The sequence below is a fragment of the Physeter macrocephalus genome, chromosome 10 (assembly GCF_002837175.3).
Source record: "Physeter macrocephalus isolate SW-GA chromosome 10, ASM283717v5, whole genome shotgun sequence".
Classification (NCBI taxonomy): Eukaryota; Metazoa; Chordata; class Mammalia; order Artiodactyla; family Physeteridae; genus Physeter; species Physeter macrocephalus.
The window spans coordinates 49,835,738-49,848,336 of record NC_041223.1 but is presented as its reverse complement, the minus strand read 5'-3'; the positions used below and the strand labels follow the sequence as shown (position 1 = coordinate 49,848,336).

The window sequence follows — 12,599 nt, the reverse complement described above, 5'->3', positions numbered from 1 at the left end:
ATCCTTAAACCTTATAATATGTAGTTCAAAGATGACTTTTGTACAGATTCTGATCTCAAAGAGCTTTCATCCTGGAAAGAAAAGTAAGTATATAAAAATCCTCACTTTTGGGCTTCCCTGGTGGCACAGTGGTTAAGAATCCGCCTGCCAATGCAGGGGACACGGGTTCGAGCCCTGGTCCCCCCATGCCGTGGAGCAACTGAGCCCGTGCGCCGCAACTACTGAGCCTGCACTCTAGAGCCCATGAGCCACAACTACTGAATCCTGCACGCCTAGAGCCCGTGCTCTGCAACAAAAGAAGCCCCTGCATGAGAAGCCCCCACTCCGCAATGAAGAGTAGCCCCCGCTCACTGCAACTAGAGAAAGCCCATGCAGCAATGAAGACCCAATGCAGCCAAAAATAAAATAAATAAAAATAAATAAATTTATTTAAAAAAAATCCTTGCTTTCTTCTTGTTCCTTAATGGAAATATTGAGAAAGTGCTAGGGGAACTTGGGGGAGATGATTATGGGAGTTGATTATGTATATAAAATCAAGGCGAACTGGGCTGAGGAGGCGACTGAGCAGTAACCACTTAAAAGTCCTAAGCCTGTTGCTCAGTAATCGTGACGTTCACTTTTCCTGAGAGCAGAGTTGACATTGTGGTGTCTGTCCTAGGTCCTGTCCTTTTTCTTCATTGGTCTGATGTCCATGATGATTCCCCTGTGCAGCGTCTTTGGGGCCCTCATTGCTGTCTGTCTCATCATGGGTCTCTTCGATGGATGCTTCATTTCCATTATGGCCCCCATTGCCTTTGAGTTAGTTGGTGCCCAGGATGTCTCACAAGCAATTGGATTTCTACTCGGATTCATGTCTATACCCATGACTGTGGGCCCACCCATTGCAGGTAAATTATATTAATTCATAGCATTTTCTACTGTAGGTCCTAAGTCTCACTTATATGTTAAATATATTATGATTTATTGGTTTCTGGTGTCTTGCTTTGTATGTGCCTTATCTATAACATTTTTAATAAGACCAGCTGTAGATGGCATGTTGGAAAAATTTGCCGATGAGTCCTCTTATTCTTACTGATATCTAAAACACTCAGTGAAATGTGTAGCAGTTAGGTTCTGGACTTTGAGCTTTCAGAGTTCCTATGTTTCACTTAGTATGTGTTTTGGAGGAATAGCAGTGTGATTTCTTTTTAGGAAGAGGTGAAGATTCTGAAAGATTTCTAAATGTGTATGCTTTGTGTAAGAGATCATAGCCCCCTGAGAAGTAGTTAATGAAAAATAACACTTAGTAGAAACAACCCAAATGTCCGTCCAGATGAATGGATAAACAAAATGTGGTATATCCACAGAGCGGAGTATTATTCAGCCATAAAAAGGAATGAAGTGCTGTACTGATACATGCTACCAGGTAGATGAACCTCAAACATGTGCTAAGTGAAAGAAGCCAAATACAAAAGGTCCCATATTATATGATTCTATTTCTGTGAAATATCCAAATAGGTAAATCCATAGAGACAGAGAACAGATTGGTGGTTGCCAGGGGCTGGAGGGAAGGGGGATTAGGGAGTAACTGCATAATGGGTGTGGAGTTTTCTTTGGGCGTGATGAAAATATTTTGGAACTAGAGAGAGGTGGTGGTTGTACAACATTGTTAGTATACTAAATGCCATTAAAATGGTTAATTTTATGTTATGTGAATTTCACCTTTAGAAATCTTCTGAATGATAGTATAAAGATGTTTCACGTTCAGTATTAGTTGGGTGCCACTGTAAATTATTATAAGATTTGATAAAATTATTATAAAATTTAATATGTATGTACTATCATCTGTGTCTGGTATCTGAGTGGCTCAGTGAAAGTTCAGTTGAATTCATTCTCATATTCAGAACCACACGTATCAGCAAATTTGCCAGTTGGGAACCTAGTCATGGATCAAGCAAGCAGAACCACTACTGAGCAGACCAAATAAAAGATAAGTTCTCAAGATCACAGTCTCCTTTTAGGGAAAACCCTCCAGTCCTTCCCCTCTCCCCCAGGTAATACACTATTTTTACATCTTACAAGTTTAGTTTGTTAGGGTTTCCAAGTCCACAGCAAATTACAAGCAGCACTTTTGTAGAAATGGTGTTTGCTACTGGAAGTGACTATAACAGATCAAGAATGAAGGAGTTAACAGGAAACTTTCAAAGCAGGCAGAAGAACAACAGGAGGTTCTGAGGGATCATAGTATTATAAACCAAACATATTAATTTATGTTCATAAGGATGAAAGGTTCAGTTATATGTGGAATAGTCTGATTCAGGGGATAGGAAAAGCATATATTTAGATATGTTGCATATTTTAGGTTTCTATTTGGAATGACTGTACACCTTTTTGTTTTTTTTATGTTGGTACTTACCTGAACAAATCCTCAGCTGTTTACTTAGCAGAGTCAGATATTCAGTACAATGTGTTCTAGAACATTTCAGATAACTTAGGTTGTACAGTAAAAGTTTAAAACACTAAGATAACTTTTTAAAATCTGGATTTTGTTAGAGAAATTAGAAATAAGGAGTATTCTGACGGTTTTTAGAAGCAGAGCCCTAGGATCTATTAGAGTACCACACATATATTCTTATCTTTTCCTCCCATGTGCTGACAAACCTTAGCTTTTTTCCAAAATGTATTTAACAACCTAGCTTTTTCATCCTGACTCTTAGATTTATAATTTTTCATGATTTTGGATTATACTTTTAAAAAGTTTCATGTTATTTCATAAACAGGCCCAAGAAAGGTTTAAAACATAGACATTTTGAGGTCTGTGTGTATGAGAGAAGTTTCAGCTTGACGGTCCGTCCACCTTCAGCTAAAACGGGACCTTTACACCATGTGTCAGAATATCCCAAATGGCCTCTGAAGGGTTTTGAGAAAGCCAAAGCTTGGTTGCAAATATTTTTTCCATGTAATATCTTGGTAGGAAAACTCAGAGGCCTGTCACAGACTTGCAACAAGATTAAAGAAATGCGATCTTTTCCTTCCTCATATCAGAAAAGGTTTATATTTCAGACCCATTTCCTTAAAAATGTGTGATATCTGAGATGTTTGAACTAGCCTGCTGAGATGAAGATACTAGGTTGGCAGTAGGCCACCAGAGTGACTAATCTGAGACCCCAAGAGCCATACTTGTTCTCTCTTGGTGACAGTTTTTTCCCTTCCCAGGGTTACTCCGTGACAAGCTGGGCTCCTATGATGTGGCATTCTACCTCGCTGGAATCCCTCCCCTTATTGGAGGTGCTGTCCTTTGTTTTATCCCATGGATCCATAGTAAGAAGCAAAGAGAGATCAATAAAACCACTGGAGGAGAAAAGATGGAGAAAATGTTGGAGAACCAGAACTCTCTGTTGTCAAGCTCATCTGGAATCTTTAAGAAGGAATCTGACTCTGTTATTTAATGTCTTATATACCTCCACCAGACTAGACTTGCTTTTAGAAGTTTAAGCAAGTTTTCCTTTTATATGAATTGCAAATTTCTTATTTTTTTAATCACATCCTAGGCGTAGCACAATAATCGGGAAATAGAACCCTTATTACTACAAGAACCATTTTCTGTCACTGAATAGCTGTCCAAAATTTCTATGAGTCTGAGGCCGGAGACTCAGACTCAATTTCATGTACAAGAAAAGCTGTCTGAAAGTCAAATATTATGAGAATATGAAGCTATCTCAGTAAAAAGTAACTTCAGAAACTGTGAACGCTATTTAGCTTATACAAATATTTAAAAATACCTCAAGCTATATTGAAAGGGTTGCAGTTTGGTTAGGACTGGAAATGTTGTTTGTTGTCTCACATGGTGTTTTTAGTTTTGGTATCTTTGTTTTAATTTCTTCTGCTATTTGGAAACAAAATTTAAGCCTGGATTCTAGATAATATCATATCTACTTAAATCTCAAGTCTATGTTAAAATTGCTTGCCTGCTCTTAAATAAGCTTTGAAAGTAAGTTATTCTGACTTGCTCCAGTGTCAAGGGACCTTCTTGGAGCAGGTACTGACAAGGTGTTCAGAATCAATGTGTGAGATGAACAGGATCCTGTTCATAAGGGCAGAACAGTTCAGAAATCAGACATTTCTTCCATTTACATTTTTCCCCTTTGGATTTGCAGTGTGTTTTACTCAAGTAGCCAGAAACACCCCAGATTTCTGAATTTGTTTAAATTGTAACAATAAAGTAAAATAGAAGAACTGAAAGATATTCTGGCATTTTAACTTACTTAGACTTTTTCTGACTTCTGATTTGTTGCACTAGGACCTGATATTTAAACAAAGTCTTACTGAGCATGTTATCAAGTTGCACTTTTAGGCACAAATGGGAAAAAAACATCTTTGTGAAGAAAATATCTATTTCTGATAGAAAGAATTGCTCAAATTGGTAAAACTTTCTGGCAAAAATTTGCATTCTTATGTACTTATCCTATTGTGTTCCCCTTTAACATTGCCTGTATTGTTAAAAATATTTTTATACACAGACAAATATAAGAAGGCTCTTTTGAGTTTTAAAGACTTAAAATTAAAACCGAAGTCATGACATGCCCCATACTCATCTAAAAAACATCAGAACACGTCCCTCATCCCTGAAATTATATTTTAGTACATTTTTCTTTCTTATTTAGGTCTTTTAAGTTTAATAATGTGCAAAACATATTTAAATCCTAAATACATATGTATATTAGATCTTCCTCAAATGTAGTTTGTTCACCTGGGAAAATGCTGTCTTTTTATAAAGCACCTCCAGGATTCACCTGTTTCTAAATTCTCTGTGCTGAGAGAAATGCAACCTATTATCTCCCTACTTCTCTTTTCAGCTTCGATCGTTTGTGAAGCTGAGGATGGAGATGCCTGGAAAGCATATGGATTTGCAGTTGTTGATGGGAAAGGAGGGCAGGCAGGGGGAGGAGCAAAGTGAGGCTGTTAATTAAACATCTAGAAAACCCAATAACTTTTCCTTTTAGTATCAGCTTTCTCATCTGCAACCTTGAAGGTTCAAAGTGTAGATACTAAATACAGAATTTATTTCTAATAGAACTTCTTTAAATAATTTTGATCTTGGAGACATTCTGCAACTTACTACTTCCAATTCTTCCACATTTCATATTCAGGGTACTTAGATAATTTGTTTTTTGGAAGGTTCTGTTGCATTAAAAAAAAAAATCTACATTTTGACCATGCTTCCCTTTCATGTTCTTATTTTAAGCTTTTACAAAATGACTTAGAAATGATAATGTAACACATTATTAGGTTCTTCATTTATTCATGCCCAGTTATATAAAACATTATTTCCTCATTATTAGCAAAACCATACAACTAAGTACAATCATCGAACCTGCCATTATGTTTATTTTTCCTACAGTTTCAGTACAAACTCCTGACTACCCCCCAATTTTACAGAAAGACTAGATCTAAAATAGAAAATTTATTTTGTAAAGACCTCCAAAATGTTTTTCCTTTCAAAACGTTGCTGATTTTAGGGGAAGAAAAGTAATAATCTGAAACTCAAAGACTTGATCTTGCTTATTTTCCATGATAAAAGAGCAACATGACAAGTATTTATAATAAAACTTAGATCTCAGAATATTGTGTTTGTGTATAATATTATACATATGTTAGTTTTCAGTCTAATGGAATGAATCAAACAGGATCTATAACACTGAAAAGGCTCCACTAAAATAGACTCTTATGGGGAGTTCTGTGCTGTAATAATATAAAGTTAAAAAGTATGAAAGGTAAGATGCTAAATTCCATAAAATGCATATTTAGTAATATGTTTGGTACAAATAGTTATAAACGTCTAAAATATATACTAAGAAAATAAAAAATATTAATATTCACAAAGATTTGTTTTAGACCAAGAAATATTACTTTAATCTTTCAAAGTAAATCCTTTCTAATTTCTGAAGAGTGTTACTATTGCAGTAAAGTGACCTGATGGGCCTACATTTATTTTGTTCAATCCAAGACACTTGTTTAAAAGAATAGATACAAACTGTCACTTTGCTGTACAGCAGAAATTCACACATTATAATTCAAATACAATAAAATGTTTTTGTTTATTAAAAAAAAAAATACCTTTGTTTAGCTCACAGGAAACATCCTGACCAGGCCCACCTGTGAATGACTGCAGGGAGGAAGAAATTAACACATCCCCTCCGGAGGCTGAACAGAACCAGGAAATGTTTGACTTTACTCCGTCCCCTTTTAGTATAAAAGAAGCCTGAATTCTAACTCAGGCGCGATGGTTCTCTGGACATGAGTCCACCGTCTTCTTGTTCGGCTGGCTTTCTGAATAAAGTTGCTATTCCTTGCCCACTCCCCACCCCCAAAAAGGAATAGATACAGAACTCTGCTTTCTCATCTCATCCTCCTATTTCTGATAGGACTCAGCGAACTCAAATTTAAAATATCGATAAATTTAAGGTTCTGGCATTAGAGGCCAACAATAGCATAAGAAGGGGAGCAACTTTACAGAAAGCCTGGATTGGGTATTGTAACAGATGCCCAAGGATCTTACAGAAACATTCTGGTTAAATTTTATTGCAGTAGACATTGCTGGGATGCATCCATTTAAGTAATAATAAACCACCCAGATTATTGATACTATATTCAAAATTTATAAATCTCTTTGATCACGGTTGTAATGCTTAGTCTATAGCCCTACTACAAGATGTGTAATTTCCACTGAAAACTGCATAGTGCTTGCATTAAGCTTCAAATTCTATTCATAAATAGCAACAGGACTTCATTTGCATTTCATGATTATGGATTATCTGTTTATACATGTTTGCAGACGATTCCATGGGGTCTGCCCAAAGTATGGAAAGAAAAAACTTTAATTCTATTAGCTTCAGCTTCCCACTTTTAAAGTCAATGTACACTTGGTTGTAAAGTAAACATATGTTTACTTCTGGTAATTATACTCCTTTTAACTGCACTTAAGAACATTTTAATTTGTGCCATTGTTATTTGTAAGCTGTCCCATGTCCAGATAACTCTTGATGTTAAATCAAATAAGACTGAACAGAAAATGTGGTATGAGATTAGAGCTAGGCAACCTATAGCATGGGTGGCTCTGAGGACTTCCTGGTGATGGTAAACTTTCAGACCCTTTAGTATGCCTCTTTTTATATTATCTTTATCATTTTTCCCTTTACTTCCCCACATCCTTCAAAAACCTGCTAAAAAGTCCATTAATATCCTTGCTTAGTGCTACTGGTTGCTTAGCTGCACTGCTTACCAGTCCCTATGATTTCAGAGGGTGGAACTCCATCCAATTGTGTGTAACCTGGAGAATGGCTTGCTCTCAGCTTTCAACTTAGAGTTCTAATGATACACCAAAAAAAATTTTAATTACATGATTAAAACTGGGAGGGGTAATAAGTTTCATATAATTGTCATCTTTTGTGCTAACATATAAAACTTTAAATGTTTAAGGTAAATGCTTTGAGAGAAAAGACTGTCAAGTTCTTAATATAAATATTTTCAGAGCGCTCACTTTTTAACTTTGATTTTCATATTCCATTAAAGTTGTGCTAAATCATAGTCCTGAAAGCACATCATGGAGGATGCCTTGGAAAGTAGTGGACCTCTGGGATGCAGTTCCTAATGAACCTGCCTTAGGCTGGGTTACACTTTATGGTGAATGGTATTAAGAGTAACTTCCCAGAGTCTAGAGATACAAGTGGAAAGTATAAGCTAATTAAGTCTGTAGTTTTTAAATATGTGAATAATTTATATAAGTATTTAAAACTCTGTGGGAAATTTCTAACTGAAAACTTCATTTTAGCTGGCAAAGAAGGAGCAAAGAATAATAAGGTGGAGAACAGGCACACACAGCTCCCAGGCTCACTGTAATGGGATAGCCGCAGCCATATTTTATCACTTTATTTGTTGGCAGAGACTAATGCTTTGTTTTATAAATAATACTACAGTGATAGGCTACAGTTTTCAAGAATAAAGGGCCAAATGCCCATAGCTAAATATGAAACCTGCACATAACTTAGAATCATAATTCCTGATAAATATGGATTTTATCAGATAGCTCCTTATGACCCATGAAACAATTCATTGTCACATCTTTGAATCACCCAAACCTTGATATTTGGGACATAGTAGTCTATTTAGCTTGTCCTTTTTAAAAATTATTAATTTGGGGGGACTTCCCTGGCGGTCCGGTGGTTAAGACTCCGCACACCAATGCAGTGGGCATGGGTTTGATCCCTGGTCAGGAAACTAAGATTGCGCATGCCACCTGGCACAGCCAAAAAAAAATTATTATTATTTTTTAAAGTAAACATTAATCATCTTGGCCTCTATACATTCAAGGAAATTCTCCATGGTACTGTTTTTTATTTTGACAGATATAAAATAGGAGGCTACCTCATTTATGAAACAAGATTTCAATCTTTTATTAGTATGTTGGAAAGACAGTGGGAATGAAATAAAACCTTTCTAAGTGCTTGGTCATGACACTCACTTGATCATGGCAGTCCACCTACCTCAGCTTTCAGTGTATGACTAAAAATCCAGCTTTTAATTCTTGCTTAGTCAGTGAGTTAACGGTGATTCTGGGATTAAAGGGCAAGGGAATACAAGTTGTTAAGGGGGTCGAAATATCGATAAAATTTAAGTGTTTTGTTCTGATAAATGGATTTAAAAGGAACAAAAATGGAATATTAACTATTGTGGCCTGTGGATAATCTGAAAAAGGAAAAAAGTGAAGAAATTTATAATCTATATACAATAATAAACACTAATATGCTTCACCAGTGGCTTTTCAAATTACACTGGCAGCTTGACGATGAGGTCGTTTTCATCTGTGTTTTCTTTGGCAGGAAGATGGATGATCACTGACAAGAGATTGTATGCTTGTGCCTTAACCTTACAGCTTACATGTTACACAACTCCTGTGAGAGGCACCCCTTTCCTAGTGGAACAGGGACCGTGGCAATGAATTTTTGTCTTGCTAGAGTTTTTGAAAATGCTACCGTTGAGTGTGGCAATAGTGTAGGAGTTAACCCACAAGTTCCCAATCTAAAGATGTTTCTAGCCTTTCTATATGGGTGCTGTAAGAAGAGTATTTTGGAGTTGAATGTCACTAAGCATGTATGTGATATCACTATCAATATAAAACAACATTTAGAAATCAAATTAGATCTGTGACACTATTTTGGAGCCTCTGATACATGACTTTTATTCTTTATCAGATAATACTTTTCAGTATCTGTCAGTTATTAGAAGAGTCCATTTGTTAAATATGTGTGTAAACACGTAAACCTTTTCTACTGTTATCTTCACCAAATGTAATCTTCTATAGTATGTTCTAAAATGCTAGACAGTAATGGGTCAACATATCTTTCGTAATTTAGCCTATATTGGAATATTATTTCAGGGACCCGGGGTTTGTTATCAAGAGTGCTGTATTTTGACCCAAGGCTATGAACTGACTGTATTTGGTGCCTTTTTTTCCTACCAGAGAAAGATCAGATCAAGATTGGTGCTAAATTTCATGTTCCTTGCAAAATTATTTTTTTCTTTTTAAATATATATAAGTCAATAAGAAATGTGTAGATCTAGCAGTATTATGCATGTTGCATTTTGTATATATGAGGAGAAAAACCTCCTATAAAACAATTACTGTGTTCAAAATCTACTTAGAGGTATGCAATTTTTGTTAACACAGAAGGCGTTCAGTATGAAAGTCAAAAAATGATCACCAAATGAAAACTTAATGATGAACACAGCCCCCCAATGTAATGCCTTTAAAGAAACATCCCTGGTCAATGTTTCTAGCATAAAGTTAGCTATTCAAAGTATTCTGTGACTCGGAGGGTATGTGAAAAAAATGTTATGTATATTTTATTATACATATAGCTCTATATATATACAAAATAGCTTTCTATTGAGCTTGTTTAAGTAGATATTTTAAGCTATTTTTCAGGCTAAGATTAGAGTTTTGTGAGTCATCAATCTTAAAACTTGGACAATGAGTTACTTTTTTTAAAAAATGACACTGAAAGTATCACTGTTCATCTTTCAGATTTAACATAAAGGAATTAGAAAGGACTGCGTCTGGGTCAGTGTCAGCAAATCTCAGACCTATGATTATCAAGGGCTCTCAGCATCATGGTCGTGGCTGACTGTGTGACACGCACCTAAAACTCTACCCCAAATTCCACGTGGGTCTCTGAGTCCTAATGTACCTGTAAGTAGTATTCACAGGAAGTGGGGACCACAGGTTTTTATTTAACCTTGCTGTCTTTATAGACTTTGCCTTAACTCTATTTTGTGAAGATTTTAAAAATATAAATTAGGAAAATAATACACACTATCATTTTCCTAATTAGGAAAACCAGACATTTAGAATCTACTAGAGTATACTGGATTCTCTGTTAACTAATGATAATTCCATTCTACTGTTAACATGGTTGTATGTGGAAGGGAGAGTGGGGGCTTGTTAATCTGAAGTTACAGGGGGAAAATAAATTGGGAGATTGGGATTGACATATCACACTACTGTATATAAAATAGATAACTAATAAGGACCTACTGTACAGCACAGAGAACTCTACTCAGTACTCTGTAATGACCTATATGGGAAAAGAGTCTAAAAAAAGTGGATATATGTATATGTATAACTGATTTACTTTGCTGTGCAGCAGAACTAACACAACATTGTAAATCAACTATACTCCAGTAAAAATTAAAAAAAAATTTACACTAGAGATGAAATATCCCTTTAGTAATAACTTCTCATGTAATTGTTAAAATATTGTGGTTTGAGAAATGTAAGATTATAAAGGCATTGCCCAATGCTTGATAAATTTGCATTTTGTCATTTTGTTCTACCAGTTTATTTTAGCCTGAAAGTTATAGCTATGACAAACTGAACCCTGCAGTATTACTGAGAGAGAGCTTGGATATTTTAAGTATTTCCTAGTATAACATGATATTTTTTATGTCAACTTGTTTTATTTTAATGTTTACCTGAAAAGTAATTTTTAAGTTATTTTGCATATTTTCAAAGTTAGAAAAACATGTTTTATTTTAGACATCAAAACCAAGTTATTCCAAGTGCACGGTGCACACTGCAGTGTGAGTCTGCTTCTCTACCTACCTACACAGGATGCCATTTTTGGCACAGTAGTTGTTTAAATATAGATCACTATGTGAAATGATTATGCTGGGTTTGATCAGTGTGCAGTATTTTAGTACTTGCCTTATGTTTCTTTTTAAAGAGTATGATTTAAAACTGACTTTTTTATAATGTGCAATTTAATACAGATAACCGAAACCTTTTTAATGAAAAGTGCTTTGTAATCATTTGGAGGATAAGATCATTTTACTGTGGAACAATGTGATGTTCTCAGTAAATACAATAAAAAAATTTTAGCAAATTTCTATAAGGCTTTGTGATTATATTTATGAAATTCCCTGGGGAGAGGGGGAAAGGAAAAATTACTAAAGTGAAGGAAACAGACTGTGTTGAATAAAAGAGAAATAAGCTGTGTGCTTTCAAAGATTCCTATATGTATTTCAGGTGTGTTTGGGTATTGTTATTTCTCTAGGGCAAAGAACACAGATAGAAATAAACCAAAAGCACCGGATAGTCCAAAAACTATTTTTATTTGATACTTTTTTTTTTTTTTTTTTTGCAGTTGACTTACATTATTGCTTCTTTTACTTACACTGATTAAACTGATTAAATTCAGCTGGTACTAAGTGATCTCCTATTCACTGAAAATTTCAGGGGATGATCAACAGCCAGGCTGGAACTTTTAAAAAAATCCCCCGCAATTGTGGATTACTCACTTGGAGAAAAACTGGCTGCAGTCAGAAGATGTTTATTATTTGATGAGACCTAACTACAAAGCAAATCACTACTGATGTTTAATGGTGCTAAATAGATTTTATACATCAAACATGAAATTTGCAATATGCATTGAATATATTAATTATTTATATGCCTGTAAATAGGTACCAGATGTACAGGCCATTGGAGGGCTTTTGAGGGAAATGGAAGAGAATGGATATGACAAATTGTTACTGATCCTAAGAAGGATAAAATTCACTCGTTTTTTTTTTTGAATTAAAATTATAGAAGATTGCTTACTTCGCAAAGTAAACTCATTCCATAGTTGAGCAATTCTTTTTAAAATTTTTAAATTTAATTTTATTTATATTTTTATACAGCAGGTTCTTATTAGTCATCCATTTTATACACATCAGTGTACACATGTCAATCCCAATCGCCCATTTCATCCCACCACCACCCCCACTTTCCCCCTTGGTGTCCATATGGTTGTTCTCTACATCTATGTCTCTATTTCCGCCCTGCAAACAGGTTCATCTGTACCATTTTTCTAGGTTCCATATATGTGTGTTAATACACGATATTTGTTTTTCTCTTTCTGACTTACTTCACTCTGTATGACAGTCTCTAGATCCATCCACGTCTCTACAAATGACCCAATTTCATTCCTTTTTATGGCTGAGTAATATTCCACTGTATATATGTACCATATCTTCTTTATCCATTCATCTGTCGATGGGCATTTAGGTTGCTTCCATGACCT

At 35.2% G+C, this 12,599-nt stretch overlaps 2 protein-coding genes across 6 annotated transcripts in view; both read left to right on the top strand.

The window, feature by feature from the left end:
• Positions 1-5,443, top strand: part of SLC16A10 (solute carrier family 16 member 10) — a 149,953-nt gene extending 144,510 nt beyond the window's left edge. Inside the window, exons 5-6 of one of the 2 annotated variants that reach the window (XM_024115569.3) lie at positions 659-887; positions 3,196-5,443. In XM_024115569.3, coding sequence (XP_023971337.1) covers positions 659-887; positions 3,196-3,428 — 462 coding nt within the window. In that variant the 3' untranslated portion in view covers positions 3,429-5,443. Of the gene's footprint in view, positions 1-658; positions 888-1,883; positions 3,111-3,195 lie in introns of those variants that run through there. The other variant, XM_055087551.1, reaches the window with a different exon arrangement.
• A 4,464-nt stretch (positions 5,444-9,907) lies between these two features.
• LOC114486970 (polyglutamylase complex subunit TTLL1-like) overlaps positions 9,908-12,599 on the top strand; it is a 13,902-nt gene continuing 11,210 nt past the window's right edge. For all 4 annotated transcript variants that reach the window (XM_028494544.2, XM_028494545.2, XM_028494541.2 and 1 more), the window contains exon 1: positions 9,908-10,228. The gene's annotated coding sequence lies outside the window, so the exon portion shown is untranslated. The remainder of the gene's footprint in view (positions 10,229-12,599) is intronic.